At 39.9% G+C, this 16,986-nt stretch overlaps 1 protein-coding gene across 2 annotated transcripts in view; it reads left to right on the top strand.

Annotated features, from left to right (window-relative positions):
* Window positions 1-16,986, top strand: part of LOC117217134 (basement membrane-specific heparan sulfate proteoglycan core protein-like) — a 186,140-nt gene that overhangs the window by 127,224 nt on the left and 41,930 nt on the right. For both annotated transcript variants that reach the window (XM_033464496.1, XM_033464497.1), the window contains exons 10-13: window positions 5,173-5,280; window positions 13,950-14,066; window positions 15,868-15,981; window positions 16,213-16,326. In XM_033464496.1, coding sequence (XP_033320387.1) covers window positions 5,173-5,280; window positions 13,950-14,066; window positions 15,868-15,981; window positions 16,213-16,326 — 453 coding nt within the window. The remainder of the gene's footprint in view (window positions 1-5,172; window positions 5,281-13,949; window positions 14,067-15,867; window positions 15,982-16,212; window positions 16,327-16,986) is intronic.

The raw sequence follows: 16,986 nt of genomic DNA, 5'->3' as shown, positions 1-16,986 counted from the left end.
AATCGTCCGTGCTCTTCTAATGGACTGCCAGCAGGGGAAGTTTAGTCCCCATGGGGTATTCTTTCACCCCCTTACCGTCATACCTTACGCTTTCAGCTCTTCGTTTCTAATAAACCTGCCTTAAAAAAAAGAAGCCAAAAGGTAAGACACGAATTTATATTTCAATGAAGACTACGCTCCCCGAATATGTACGTAATTGTTAACCCTTTCATGCTCGATTTGATCGTACTAGGAGCGTAAATTAATTAATTTGTGTATCGCGCGATGTAAACTAAATCACGAGGAATTAGAGTCGGAAGAGCAACCATAAGCCAATGAGATTTTTAATTTCCCATAGATATTTATTATCGCTAGTTAATAATTAATAAGTTATTAAATTGTAATAGACAGAGAGATACTTATTAATAATTAGCAATCTATTAAATTTAATAAATAGCGAGGATAGTTGTAAATAATTTATTAAATTATAATTTGTATCTGTAGATTTTGGTGGATCTAAAGGCAGTGTATTAATTTACTATAACTAAAATTTCCATCAGTTATTCGCCAATTAGAGAATGAACGTATCTGTTTCTCGTGAAAGTTGCACAATTTTACTATCCTCGTCTTTTCTTTCAAACGCGCTCGGAAGAATGCGTTTCTGTTGTTAATAATTGATTAAAGGAAAACTATACCAGAACTACATCGTTTGCAAAGAAACGTTGGCTCGTGAAAATATTTGGTTAATTGTCCGAGGCATGCTAGGAATTTATTCGATCTACCTTACCTTGTGTGGTAAATTAATTCAAGTCCGGTGATACCTCTAAGATGTTCTTTCCGGGTTGATGCGACTGAAAAAGCAGCGCTGCAACTTTGCACGGGCTGTTGCACGCGATACTAATGCCCTCGTTATCACAGCTGAAAAACTGTTCTCCCTAATGGAGAACGGAAATCGCCTGTGATCGACCTTGACATTTTTACAAACGAAGATAACCCAACAAATAAAGACGAAGGGTAAAAATGGAAAAATCTAAAAGCGCATATGACAAATAGAAACTCGTAAACAGTATCATTTCCAAATGTCCAAGTAATCGCATGAATCCTCCATTTATCGCGCCATAGACGGAGGAATTAGAAATTGCGCGAGTGTTGCTGGCTATTGAATAATTTACGAGCGAGAGGGTTAAAATGGCGTTTTAGGGCTAGAAAATTGTATGTTTTATCAAGATGGTGGAAAACTCGCGACGTTAAAGTGGTTAGAGCGTGGCGGAGCGGCAATTTCCACAACTTCTCGGGCCTTAGATAGTTATGATCGAACGAGCATGACAGGGGTTGGGGGTGGAGGAGGAGGAGGAGGAATGATAAGAGAAACGCCGGCTGTAAAGAGATGCATCTCGAAGAGACAGGGCTTTTGAAGCGCGAGGCACGCTCTCATGCATCTTTAGAGCGTAAAAAAACGTAACCAGGCAAACTTTTCCATCCGCCTTGGTTCCATCCGCTCTCGCCACAGCTCGCACCTTCAATATTTCGCTCCATCTCGCGGTTTACCCTGTTGTTTCCTTGTTTCCAATAAAGATGATAATGTTGCGTTTCGATGGAATTCGATTATTACGAATTTTCACGATAAAAGGGCAAACTTGCGAAACGTTTATAAACATTCATGATGTTTTCGAGCGGCAGGCACATGGTGAAAGCGGAGGTCCAGAGATTATCACGCACGCATTGCACTTGCTCGATTTTTGGCCCAATCGATCGGCGATGTATAAAAATATACCAATTTTCGTAAACGGCGAACTTGCCCAGTTTTTGCATCAGGATCTTCGATTCAATGTTCGTGTGAATGTTCGTGTACATAACCTAAAATCTATTTACATAACCTAAAATCTATTTACGTAACTTAAAAAGTCGAGTAGTGGAAATGGTTGAAAAATCGAGTTCCACAGTCTTTTGTAAGAACACGTTTGATTTGGTGTCAAGCAGTTTACTTTGGGTTTACTCGACGCGTGGATGGCATAAGAATACGAGGGACACGAGGCACGATCAGGTTATGTCTGCTAAAGGAACTCGAGTGTGCTTTGACACGGGAGACTATCACTCAATCGCCGTACTTGACTCTGGCTGGCCATTTGCTGCTATATTGCCATTGCCACGAAAGCTAATAGGAATTCTCCTTAACCTTCGTCAGAGAGTTAACCCGAGGAACTCAGACCACCCTAAATCTCGCGTTACTCCATTGGTAATTGTAGAGATCGTGGATACAAAAGCCCGGGGAATCCTCGAGCGACCGCTGTTGTGGTTTTCGACGATCAAGATCTTCCTCTGGAGCAAATCGCATTGACCACGTTGGTTCTTACAGAAAATTTAAGAGTACAAGAATGCGTAATGGAATGAAATTGTTGAATAAAGCATTCACGATCCTTTTATCATCCGACGATGCTCTCTTATTTGACGAATTGAGAATCACAGTGGTTCAAGTGAAAATTTGTCAAACATCGTCCTATGAAAAATGGCGCGTAATATGCGAATATATTATATGTATATATTATTCATAGTTGGTTATTAACATTTGGTTATTTAGTATCTGTTGTAGCATTCATATAAGCGAAACAAATCTCTGTCCAGACTCTACTCTACCAATTGTGTTTCGTAAAAACACGAATTTGCATAAATGACCGCAGTCTACCTACGATTACCCTACATTCCTGTTATTTTTGTGTGAATATGAAACTAATGCCCGAATCGACAAGAGTGACCATTGGTCGGTAACAGTATCGGCGGAAGTCGGTCGGAAGCGCGGGAAATCGGTAGAAATACGAACCGCGAGGCACTTCACGCGCGTTACGGTAACGCTATCCGAAACGTGATCGGATTGTCTCGAATGAGCATGGCATAATTGTGAAAACGAGATGAACCATTGTCGATTCAATTGCTGAAACACCATGGTCGACGTACTCTCGTATCACATACGAGTGGTAGCTAGAGTCTGGTCTGTCGGCTTGAAACCGGAGCGCCCAGCCACGGCCTCTGTTTATCTGTAACACAATATACCAACACTTTTGACAACTCTGCAGAGTGGCTTGCCTATAGTAAATCACTGGACAGTCAGTGGGCAGAGGTTAACTGGCCAGAGAAAAAATTATTACACGATGGAAAACATTTAATTGGCGCTTACATCGTTCCTCCTGGTTTAAACTCGTTCGTTTTATCCCTGTCGGTAAATTAAGATCGATGATGATTAAGCAGGTAGATAAAAAAGAGAACAATGCTGTGAGAATGTTATTTAAGATTTATGATTAGAGTGAAACTACCAGATATTGGAAAAGCACACCCCGTATGGAATAGCGCCATTTTTTTTTTAAATCTGACAAATGAATATCTGTCAAACGACTATAGGCTTCCTCGCTCAGTCACTTTGGTATCGTTTATTTTGTTACAAACTTTTTCCCCAATACTCTGGTGAAGAAATATGGATCAAGTGCCTAATGCGCGCACTCTGGTCGCATGACGAATGTACTTGCACAAAGTGTGACACTGCAATATGTGACTATTGCAAGTAGCTATTTTCTAAAATGTTATAATCAATAAGAGGAATAAAACTATTTGCTTTTTTTTTTATTGCTTTCTATTTCTTTTCTATTTTGCTATCTATCCTATATCTATAATATATTAGGTAGGATTTATATCTTTTTATCGTTAGTTCAATATTGAAAATTGTTAGAATAATGTTAGAAATCTAAGAAATGCTCTTGATACCCAGGAAAACCTTTTGTTCGTTGCTATTGATTTTCTAAGAATGACGTTCGAAAAAACAAAGTGGTATTCCATATTTGGCTTAGTACCTTTGTTGTTTTACTAAACGGCGAAGAAATAGTAGAGTACCATGGAGGACCTAGTCTTTGAAATCTGATCTTTCTTTCGGTACCTCTACGAGTTTATATTAAACGGCATTCAATTTGCATTATTGGATCCTTCGTATTTCTATTCCTTCGTCTGTTCTCATATCAGAGAAATTCCTGTTCCATTGATGCCTACTCTCTTTGTAAATCACAGACAAGGAACGAATTACAGAGGGAATTTCACCACGTGCACTGAATTTGATTAAACTCCAAGTAATCTAGTGGAGGGATACCGAGTACTATCCAATTTCGATAATTATGTAAAACATAAATTATGAAGCTCAAAGAGGAAGTAATAAATAAATAATTCGTTTGAAGTAATACAAAATTCCCTAATGATATTTAAAAACGTCAAACCAAGAAGTCACAGTCGATTGATATAACATGCTCTTGATCAAATTTTTGGAAAGAGAGCTAAATCTCATAGTATCATTGCCGCTTTTATTAAATCAAATGTGTCACCCGTTCTGATTCTTCCAATTAGTTTATTCCGATATGTTAAAATTCTCTATACCTTATAATTTCATTTTACAACATTCTGATAAAGCATTCGTGAATTTTTTCCCATCTGACAAAATTTATTTAGTCTTATCTAGTGATCTGAGAATCAGGGTGGTGTGAGTGTGGTCAAAATTTGTACAACACAACTTCATTCCTATTTTGCAAAGCTTGTAAGAATCCAGCTACCAAACAAACTTTGCATTCTAACACACATATGCAGATGAAACAACCAACACAAGTAGATGGAATTTTAACATTGACTATAAATAAATATATATATACGTGAGCATGTGTGTGCGTATGTCTGTCTGTCTCTCTGTCTGTCTGTCTCTCTGCCTCTCTGTCTGTCCCTCTGTCTGTCCCTCTGTCTGTCCCTCTGTCTGTCCCTCTGTCTGTCCCTCTGTCTGTCCCTCTGTCTGTCCCTCTGTTTGTCTGTCTGTCCCTCTGTTTGTCTGTCTGTCCCTCTGTCTGTCTCTCTGTCTGCCTCTCTGTCTGTCTCTCTGTCTGACCTCTGTCTGTCTCTCTGTCTCCTCCCCCCCTCTCTCTCTCCGTGCGTGCGCGCGCGCGTGTGTGTGTGTGAGCATAAACGTATAGACAAAATTGAATCGGCATTATGGTCGTTGTTTTTGCACGCGAATATGGCCGCGCAATATGAGATCCATGAGATCGATCGGGAATCAAAGTTTGAAATATTCGTTCGAACCTCGTCGTATATTTCCAACGTTTTCTATTCGAGTACGAATATTTTTTACACGCTCTTTTTTTTACATGACTTTTTCGTTTTCTGTGTTCGCAGCCTGCACCGCCTCGCAATTCAAATGCGGAAACGGTCAGTGTATCGACAGCAACGACCGCTGTAATAACGTCGAGGATTGTTTAGACAGATCGGACGAACTTAACTGCCGTGAGTACATTCGTAGGATCTTTTTTTCTTCCGTTTCGTCGTGCATGGAAAATTATTTTCCTCGCTGTTTTCTTCGTTCCGTTGGGTGTCTCGGCATTAACATCAAATATTTCGTAACCGCGGCACTATATTCGATGTATTCGATGGCATGCACGCGTGGATTTCATTCAAACTATTCGTCGGAGGTACTCGGGAATTGATTTTGCAAAAATAACCCGTCAGTTTTCGTGGGTGGCTTCGCTCCTTCGCGATCAAACAATTCTTAACCACTTGGTGATCTTTCTTTCTAACGTGAGATCTTGGAAGAATAACGCCTTGGTTTGCAATGTATTTGGCAATTGTGTACTAACTTGTTTAACATCTTGAAATTATTCATTCGGGTACTGGTCAATAATAATTCAACGATGTCGGGACAAAGTTTCAAATGATTAACATAAGCATGTTTGTTCTTACTCTCTGCTGTGATTCAGAAATGTCTGAATTTGTTACCTGCATCCTCTGTTATCGTAAGAACATAAATGATGTGGATAGCGATGGGTATAGATCTCTCGCACGTTCTCGAACAAGTGGGATATAACTTTACGTAACACATGGATACTAAATCTCCTGTCCAGTCTGCTATACAGTTGGCAAAAGCATTTTAACGTCGATATATTAGACACATTGACCGAAAACAACGGTGAAACAATATCCATAAATCTTTCAAATTCTTTCAATAGTTGCCTTCGAATCTTCCAAGCCGTTCAGTGTGTCTCGAAACAACATCACTTTTCATCATTTTTGGACTGCATCCAAATATTTGTTTCATATCATCCTTTACCTCTCAGTCAATGCCAGTAGCATTGGAAACCGTATTTATATTCACATACCAATTCACTCACTAACTCGCCTAACTCATAAACCCATTGACCCAAATTTAATTAAAAAAATTAAAAACACCAAAATTGAACGCATATTTAAATCATGTACGCTCAGATCATCCCAAAGTCACAATCTGCTCTTATCCTGATCTCCATAGATTTTTGCAAACTCTCGATCCACTATAATTTTCGCTCTTCCTTTTTTCACAGACTCATCGAAACCAAAAACACCCTTTTTCCTTTCATAATCATCTTCGCTCAAAATCTACTGAACGATTCTCGCATCGACAAATTCACGACCTACCTTCGATCAAATCTCTTTGAACTCGTGCGAAATTATCGCAATTACCGTGTTCATCGATTCACCGATCTCAAAAACTGACTTCTCTTCTACGCGTAGCATAGTCACACTTGTCCTTCGCAATCATTGTCAGTACCACCCAGGGCCGGATTAAAATTTTTTAGCTCTGGGTCTGTTGATCCATGGGAGAAACAGGGAAGGGGGAGGGTTAAAATGAAACACATTTACATAAATATGAAATCAGATTTATTTTGTAACAAGTCATATTTAAAATCATCTACTATACATTTTTAAAAGACAGTCTCTCCACGTAATGATAAGATCGTTAAATTACCGAAACGTTGGATACAATTTATTTTTCCCAGGATGCACCTCCAATCTTCTACTATACTTTCAAAAGACATTTGTTTCTTTATTCAGTTTTCTGCAGAGCCAATTTCTCGTCCTAGTTACGAAGTAACATGTATTTCTCTTAAATAGCAAGGGCCCCGAAAGAGCAAGGCCTGGGCCCGTAGCTTTTCTCCCTTAGCTTGCTCCTTAATCGGCGCCTAATTGCATCCAAAATTCGTCGAACAATGAACACGCAAGCGAAACGCAGCGGGCAAGAAAGCGAGCAAAAGCAGGACAATTTTATGAGCGGCCATCGTCAGTGTGGCACGCGACTGCGCCGGAACTAATCGCGAATGGCCAGGTATTACGATGAGCTGAATAATTACAATAGCTGTGACAATAATAACAATGGCGTGCTGGGAAGACATGGGTGACCAGGCTGAGGGAAGAGACGCAAGGGGTATGGCCTCGCGTTTTCAGGCCATTGCACTTGTTGCCCCACCTTTCCTCCCTCTGTCAGCCCGCACTCTATCTTCCTGTCCTTTTAACCCCTTATTATTTCCATCGTCTTTTGCGGAGGCACGCTCCGACGCTGCACGTCGAAAGTTAACCAGCCCACGGTGATACCTGGCGTCCCTTTCTTCCTCTGTATCGACCTGAAATGCCAGTTTGGGCTGTGCGACACGTGCAAACAAAAATTGGCCACCTTCCTCGGCCACTGATTTCAAACATTTCGTTAGACTGCGAAACATTAGTATTATTGGAACGTCGGAGGAAATTATTTTGGCAAGCGATTGTAAAAATGGAACAGTGTCGATGGCAGTAGGATTAGGAACAGTTTCTTTGGCTATTTTATACGGATAATTAAAATGATTAAAATCGTTGTTGGCTATCGTGATCGTTCGAAGGAAAATGGGACTTTCAATATCGAAAGCGGATTCGCGTGATCGAAGAGTTCCAAGTACAATAGATCGAAGGACATTTTCAAGCTCGCGATAATATCGGCCTCGGGTCAGGAGAAATTTCTTTGGTAGTTTTGTACGATTATAGCGATTAATATTTGATTGGTTAACGTACGTGGGATTTTGCATTTTGAAAGGCTGGTCAGAGCTACTATGCAGTTTTTAGTATCGTTGGGTAGAGTGAGCAGATCTGGGATTCGGTTTAGAAAGTTTCGATAAAACCACATGGTTGCACATAGTTCTCTTGTTAATATTAAACCTGCTACGTTTTTCTAAAACTCTCTCTCTCTCTCTCTCTCTCTCTCAAAAAAAAAAAGGTTTACAGTCTTCTGGTTTACGTTTCTTCTTAATACCGGAAATAATAGTGTTGCCTAATGAATGAGCTGATAAAATCAAAAATACGAAGCTGATACGCCAATCGATATACTTTGATAGTTAGATTTTCGAGAGAAGAGGCGGAAAGTCTGTCGGACGCTGAAAACATCATCCTGTGATACACATGTTCGTACGTTGTGGCGACGCGGAGGAGGTCGTGAGGGGTCCAGGCATGAATCAGAATTGGATTAAACCCGGTGAAAACGGATGAAATTCCAGGTCCGAGGCCGCGAAAGGGCCGGCCAGCCCCGCTGGAGATTAACGTCGGATTAAAATTGCAGCCGGTTATTAGGGCGGCTTAATAAACGCGAGTAAATCTCGTTCGGCCACGGGGGCCGCCTTAAATTTGGCTGTGGCAGTGTTGCCCGTTTTTGCGGCGTCCGATATTAATGCTGCTAATGAAGTTTGTTGACGAATTACAAAAAAAAGAGGGGAAAAACACGGGGGAAAAATACAAGGAAAGATACGAAGGATATACGGGTGAGAAACGTAGAACTGTCAAGTCGTTTCGTGTATCCACTTAAGCTAAGGGAGAATCTGAAGAAAGCGGACAGTGGAATTTCTTGGAATCTTTCGTTTACGAAGTAATCGTCAGTTTGCTTGTCCAATTCTGTTCTTGCAATTTTAACCTTTGGAAAAATGAATTGGTGTCGTATTTAATTCCTAACCTCAAAAAAGCAGCAGAAATAGAACAACAGGTTCTTGTTTAATATTGGTTAGGCTAGGTTTTGTTAGATTAGAATCACTCGTTTAATTTTGTTCCTTCAGCTTCGCGTTCTGGAAGTCTTAATGCATCCAGGGCTAATAATAAACCCTTCTACTTTACATTCTAACCTAAAAAGTCAAAGGAATAGGAAATGTTATCACTCCCAATATAGGTTGAATTAAATCTTATTTGGTTTTAAAAGTTCTAATTTCAGCTTTGGAAAGTCCTAAGATATTCGGAGATAGCAAGAAATTCTTCTTTATAGATCCTAACCTCAAAAATCGGAAATTTCATCGCATCCTGTATAGGTTAGGTCCGAGTAAATTAACTTCGTTATTTAATTTCCTTCCCGCAGCTACATTTCTTGCAGATCATAAACTATCCTAAAATATCAATAATTCTCTTTCTAACCTCTAACCTCAAAGAACAAGAATACGAAACATTATCTCATACTATATCAGATTCGAATAAATTGTGTTCGTTATTCAATTTCCTTCTTCCAATAGCGTTATTTAGCGGGCATCTTCCTAACCTCTAATCTCAAACATCAAAGAAAGATTAGAAACTTTTGTCACAAAAGGTACGTGATCGAGCGTAGAGCGACGGATTAGTCGCTGGAAAAAGGGAGAGGTCATCGCGATTACATCGCCAACCAGTCGTTTGCAATTCCGTAGCGTAGAACAGACGGATGGAGCCTTGAACCTGAGAGATAATGTCAGAGAAATCGTAAGATATTTATCCCCGTTCCCTTCGCGATTTCCTGTTTGCAGAGGCGCGTCACGCGTGTCGCCACCGTGGCTTGCCGCACGTTTGCCAATTTCGAGGTCGCGATATTCGCTTTATATTCGTCGATCACCGCGATGCAACGACCAGAGAGAGAGCACGCACTTGCCACCTGGCAAATCGCGTTAAAATCGTAACTGGATTTTCGCGACCTCACGTTCCATTCGATTCGTTGCTTCCATGGAATCGAATTAATTTCGACTTGTGTCGATTTTTGCTTCTTTCTAGCGGGGAGGGGAGGTCGCTCCTGCCCAATGGAGGAACGTGATTACAGGATTTATCGAGAATCGCTGCTCCCTTTTCCAGGTCGATTTGCTCCGTTTAGTGCCGAATTTGTTGCCCGCGCCGCTGTTTCTTCACGCGGCCGTATACTGGCTGTCCAAAAATTTCCAACTCGGCAATTTCGTTATAGAAGAACCAGAAGCAGAATTTGATACATTAGCCTGGTTTTCAAATTTGATATTTGATACCACAATTATTTTGCGCACGGGATGACCCCTTTTAGAAATGTCAGGCGTAAAAATATGCATCGTCGCGAATAGTCGTAATAATCGTTGTTAGACTGTGAACTTTTGTGTATTTATACAAAAATTGGAAACTGTATAAATACACAGAATCCACGTAATTTATACAGGGTGGTTGGTAATTAGTGGCACAAGCGGAAAGGGGGTGATTCTACGCGAAAAAAGAAGTCGAAAATATAGAATACATTCTTTAAAATTTTTTTTTCTAATTTTTTTAAAAATCTACAGTGAGATCCGTTATAACGAGACGCGATATAGTGCACGCGTACCGAGCGAAAATTCAAAGTCGATTTTCTCGAAAACAAAGCCTCGAACGAAAAATTGTTATTCTATATTTTCGACTTCTTTTTTCGCGTAGAATCACCCCCTTTCCGCTTGTACCACCAGTTACCAACCACCCTGTATATATAGCTCCTTTATTAAATATTCCTAATCGTTTAATACAATTAAATACATTTCTTATTCGATGAAACGAATATTTATTTAGATTTCGTTTTTTCTATCATGTTGATAGAAATATGAATTTCCATAAACATCCGCAGTCCAGTTATTTACTTAAGAAGAAAAAAAGAACAATAGGAACTTGATAAGATATTCGATTCTGAAATTTGCATCATATCACATACCGGGTGTCTCTTCAACAAGAGAAAGGAAATGGTGAAAAATTGGATAATAAGACGTTAGTTGTGAACAGAACTGAAATAAGCAACGAACTACTCGATTCTTGAGTTAAATTATGTCGTGCTGTATATATAGCTAGGAAATTCGATTTTCACGAGCATGAAACGCGGTATATCAACGGTTACGTGGGATATATCGTAATAAAAAGTTGAACAATCAACGGGCGGCTATTATTTAAGAGATAATGACAGAAAAACAGGCAGCTGGTCGTCCGATCCGGCGGATTAATTCAGATCCAAGCCGGTTAATGCGTTCCCCAGTGATCGCGTGCCGCCATTTTTCGCGTGCAAAGGAGTCGACGTTGAGGTAAAAACGTGTAAACGTCGCCGTTTAATGGAAACACGGGGACACGTTCGTAACGTCGAGCTTCTGTGTAATTATTGCGCACGTGAGAGCCTGTGTTTCGCATGTCGACCAGCAACAATACGCCAGCTCGGGAACAAATTCGTTGAAAAAAACCGAGTAAAAAGGAAAAATGGTCAAAAGAAATAGCTCCCCTTTGTGTCTATTAATTATTCCACGTTATTCGGCAAGGAACAATAGTTTTCGTCACTTATTGTTCGCCCACTATTTTCGGAACACTCGGTATATGGCGCTGCCATTGTAATTAGAATGTATCTTACGTATCGCTTATAACCTGCCATTTGTTTTATCTCTCGCGATGTTTAACACTTTACCGACCGCTAGCGATTCAACAGCATACGCACGTCCGACCGGCAGCTCAGGCGCTGATTCTCCCTGGCGCCGGCTCTGTTTTGGTTTAGTCTCTCCGATACCATTCTTTTCGTTTATCGCGAACTGTAAGTTTTTCATATTTGTATAAAACTGTGGCAGCTTACAAAGCAACGCAACTGACACGACTGAGCAAGGTACTTTAGTACTAAATAACGAATTCCTGCTCGAATAATGAGAAAGATTGTCGCCGACAAAAGGCCAATTAATAGGCTTTCGGTCGGTAAACATCGGCGACAAAAAGCCGATGAATAGGTTATCCGTCGGTAAGCGTCGACGACAAAAAACCGATTAATCGGCTATCAGTCGGTAAAGCGTTCATTATTTGACTGCGGTGTTCTACCTGTTTATGGCAAATTTTAACACATCAAAATCTACAGGAAGTGCAGTATTTTTTTGACATTATGATACTTGAGTGTAGCATGCGTGCAAAGTATAATATTTGTTTGTATGATATTTACTATGCAAAGTAAACGGATTGGATTCTCTCTTGTCAGTGATATCCATTAAAATACGAATTTACATAAATACCCGCGCTCTATTAATTACCAACGACGATCTAAATGTTAGATGAAACTTCTCACAGATTCGATCTGGGACGTACATAAAGGGTACTATTTGAAACAGTCCTCCAACAATGGATCGACCGCGACAGCATTCTAATTTCTAGAACGACGATATTTATGCGCAATGGAACGTTTTGTTGCTCCGCTTTGCCACTAACCCATTTTTCTCCCTGTCTCGATCTTATCGCCCGTGATAACTCACAGGTATATATTTTCGTTTGCTAATCTCTACGCAGGAATTGCTTTAGATTAAAAAACGAAGCAACACCGGTTATATACCAAATCTCATAGCGCATTATAAAAGTGTATGCGTAGCAACATTCTAAAGAGCGAAATGTCGACCTCCTTGTAAACCTTCATTGAATTTTTACATATTCGGCATATTGTACTGCCAAAACTAACTATACATGAATATGCAAAGCAGACAATTAATAGTGGCAACACGGCCCGAGATCTTCAGTCTCAGGTCTGTGCTGAAGGTTCTGTTCACGAATTTTTTTTTTATTTAATTACACGTATTCTGTGCAATTGCGCAATTTCGACTTTCCTACAAACAGATGAAAATCTACCGTCTAATTATACGTAATATTTCTCCAAGTATCTGCACAATGCAAAATTCCGTAAATGGAGTTGGAAATGGACACCCAGTATGTGGATCTTAAGAATACAGGAGATGGCTTATTTTTCACGTCGAGAATCGTTGGAGTAAGATCCAGGGGAAGCTCGATGGAAATTCCTGGAGGTTGGCTGCCTTCCGTTTCCATTCTTTCGAGTGCACTCCGTTCGAAGTGCCGTTCATCCTCGATCGTTAGCTAATTGCCGCCGTAAATTAGACAGCCGCCGCGTGGCCCGTAACTCCTTCTTCATTTATAATCTCTTCCGCGAAATTTCCTCAGGTGCGTGTTAATTAATGGCCACACCACGCTAGTCAGTAGGCTATCCTTCTCTACATCTGTCTGGTTACTAATTAATTCTACCACTGCTTTCCTTCATCCACCTTCGGCATCTATATGGCGCCTTTTTTCACGGAATTGAAACCCTATTACTTCTAAGTAGCGTCGTCAACACTTCTATAGTACGGCTTTGTAAGAATTTTTCATCTTATTCGAGGGCTTGAACAGCTTTCTGGCCGGTCACAGTTGGATGAAGATTTTGAAAAATATTTGTGAAACATCTCGTGAAACTAGGACGATTTGAGTTTTCGAAGTGAGTCGAGAATGAAAAGTAACGAAATTGCGTCGGAGGTTTTTGAGAAAATCGAATTTTAAAATTCACGATCGTGTATAATTTATTGTAGATTTTTCCTCGTTTAAATTTTCTACGAATACGTAAAGATTCCTGGCCTAGTTATAAGGCAATGAATTTGCAACCTTTTTTGGGGAAATTATGCGATACATGTTATAAAAATATAGTTTGTCTCAGTTTCATGGGCCAATGTGTGTTCAGTAGTGCGCTACATGTATTTGAAATATTTTTTTTTTCTATCGTCGCTATCATAAAACGTGGCATATTCATTTATTTGTTAACTCTATGATATTATACGAAACTCTGTTTTCCCACTTGGGAATGTTTTCAAAACGCGCTTGGTCGCCTACGTGTGGCGCCAGGTTCGCGCAATAATCATCTGCAAATCCTCCTAACCTCAAACTTCAAGCTTATCACGTATCGAAAGTCTTCGTTATATGTGTTCTTCGCTGTGTCTCTGTCTATTTGTCTTCGTGAAACTCGCTCTCTGTGCCTTCGTGGAGCTTTTTCTCAACTCGTGTTGTCAACGTCTGTCAACTCGGAGAAGAACATGCGAAAGCAAAAATATAGGAACAGAGAAATGGAACATGTACGATTCTTGCAGCTTGCGGAGAGAACAAATTCGAATGCACCCCAGGCTATTGCGTGGATAAATCGAAACGCTGTGACGGATACCAGGATTGTGGAAATGGGAGGGATGAGGAAAATTGTCAGCACATAAGTACGAAAACTAAGCACTAATCAGTTGAACGAAGTAAAGCGGAATGTCTGGAGACGGGGAGGAAGCTCACTAATCGTCCGTGAAAGCATATGAATGAGAGAGGCGCATACTTTATGAAATGACTGGTTTCACAAGTGACTGACAAATGTACAACCTAACCTATGTTTCAAAATTCGCTTGCCTTTTACGCTAGAACAGAGGAATCCAAATAAATTTATTTCTAATTTAATTTCTTACGAAGTTTTAAATAAATGGGATTCCGATGTGTATCAGACGACACGACAGGCAATAGCGAATTTTAAAGCATGATGGGTCTAAAATAAACAGTGTAAAAGGTATTAATTAGCGAGGGACAACATTCAAAACATTTTCTACGTCTGAATAAATAAATTTCTCTAAAGGGATGTATACCGGGTGCCCTGTAAAAACCTGAATACGCCTGTGGCAAATAAATCACTTTTAAGACTGGCAAAATTAAGTATACTTGCCAAAAACGAGGAAGAAAGAAATATGGTATAACATTGTTACACGGTTACCCCTTCTACCACGTGGGGTCACGTGGCCGTTTGAACGAAAGCGCGAAATTCAAATCCCGAATACTTCGAACACAATTTTCAAAGAAAAACCTCTATCCAAAGTAAAAGAAGAAAATTGGAAAAGTTAAATACAGGGTGTGTCAATAACTGTGGCATACAAGCAAGATAAATTACGACAGATTTGACTAAAATTACAAAGTCTAGTAAATAAAGTCAGCTTTCTTTAAACTTCTCTAAAAGAAACTTGTAAATTCTCGCGATTCACTAACATTTCCTGATTAAAGAATAGAAAAAGATTTGTTGAAAGGTGTACGGTTGAACGGGACACCCGGTACGTTGAGATAAGCGCGAGGAACGAGCGAGAAAGAAGCGCTAAGTGCGAACTCGGCGCAAGGTTCGATTTCAGGTGAAACGGCTCGTCGCGTGGTTGTTCGGCCGAGTAATCGTCCGAGCCGAAGCATATTACTGGCCTCAATAATGGACGCTTGTTTCTCGAGTAATTAATTGCACGGCTATGAACAGAGCAGTCGTAATCGTTAGTTCTCCTGCCTTCAGAATCTTATATCCCTCCTTTCTTCGCGTTGAGACGAGGCGCAACGGAATAATCCGATTCATTATCATCGTTCCACTGCCTAATTATCCGCTGTGAACAAGCGTCGACCCGATAAATGGACCTTCCTGGCTCCGTTTCATCTCCACTGACCGATCAATCCCCTTTAGAATCAGTTTCGAACCGTTCCAAGTTGTTTGCCGCTAGGTTAGGTCACCCAGCCTCCACTTTTACACTCTTAATCGCTGAATCTTTACATATTTGTTACGGTGCGTGTGTTTGGGAAGGATCGTGTAATTAAAGATGGCTAGATCTTGGGAAAGTTTTATTTCTCTAGAAGTTCTAACCTAAAAATCGATAAAAATAACCTCTCCTATCTTTTTTGCGCGGGAAAGACTTTATAGTATATAGAATATCATTGCGAATGATTTATAAGATTTATATCACGTTTAAAAAATTGTATTGTAATTTTTCAAAAAGATATCCCAATATAGATTCTAATTTGACAGCAATTTATAACGTCTATGTGACTTCTTTTAGAATTATATTACAATTCTTTTAGGAACGTGTGACCTAACCTAGTTATTGTGATTTCATTTTTAACATTCGTTCTTTGGTTAAAATCCCTACGCGTCGTTGTTCCTTTCAAGTTAAACATTTCTTTTACCATTATGAAACTTTTGTTTATTCTTATTTTCTGTTTCCCGACTCACAGCTCGATGTCGATCAGACGAGTTCGAGTGCTTAGACGGAAATTGCGTGAGCCAGACCTCGAGATGCGACGGAAGATCCGACTGTCGAGATTTATCTGATGAAATCAATTGCACCGGTACCATTATGTTCCTTTGTATTTTATTTCCACTGAACCGTGGACGTTCGTCATATTTATTTATTTTATCAAAAATTCGAGGCAAATTATCGTAAAATATAATTCAAGCTTCCACGGTTCAGCTTTATCTTATTTTTTGTTAATTCCACAAAACGCCATTCGCCGGAGATACAACTTCAGTTTCAGCGCGACACAGTGAAATAATCTGAATTTTCCATTTCTCATTCCAAGTGACCACATGCAGCGGAGATCAATTCAGGTGTCTGGATGGAACCTGCATCAGTATCGACAAAAGGTGCAATCAGAACATAGACTGTCGTAATGGAGAGGACGAGAGCCAGTGTGGTGAGTCAACCTATTCTCATCTCTTAACGAAAGAAGAAAAAAAGACAAACTGTTTTAATCATTCCTGAGATACGATAGGAATCTTTGAGAAACATGGATTCCAATGATCTGATGGAATCCTCTGACCGACACAGTCTGGTGTGAACGCTTGCTTTGAAAGGCCAGGTGTTCGAAAGCCACTTGTTAGCTTATTGCAAAAGCAACAAGCAAGCTCGACACAGCGATTCTGATGACCTGCTAATTAATCTGGTTTGACTCGCGTAGCTCGTTGTATTGTGGCGGAGACGCTTTCCAATCTAATTGCACAGATAAGGTGAAACAAAGTCTCCTTTCTTTTTCTTTTATCGAAAAATTCTATTCTACGTATCGTATTGTTATAGGAAAATTTACCTAGAAAGAAATTATGTTATAGTTTGCATTAGTATTTTGTTAGAATCCTCCACGATAAAATGAGCCTTACTTAAATGGGTTTCACCTTCAAGGTCACCCAAGAATTATCAGTCTTTCACGGATTCGTTTGTTCTTTCACTCAAAAATTGACTAGGGCAATATGATCTTTTTAAGTTAGCTGGAAGATACTATTTAGCGCTGAAAAATTGGATCCAAGACACGAACCATCTCGGTGGAGTATATCTATTCCTTTTTTGGACGATGTTCGAT

The sequence above is a fragment of the Bombus bifarius genome, unplaced genomic scaffold (genome assembly GCF_011952205.1).
Source record: "Bombus bifarius isolate JDL3187 unplaced genomic scaffold, Bbif_JDL3187 scf7180000007974, whole genome shotgun sequence".
Classification (NCBI taxonomy): Eukaryota; Metazoa; Arthropoda; class Insecta; order Hymenoptera; family Apidae; genus Bombus; species Bombus bifarius.
This window is presented reverse-complemented; position numbering and strand designations above follow the sequence as displayed.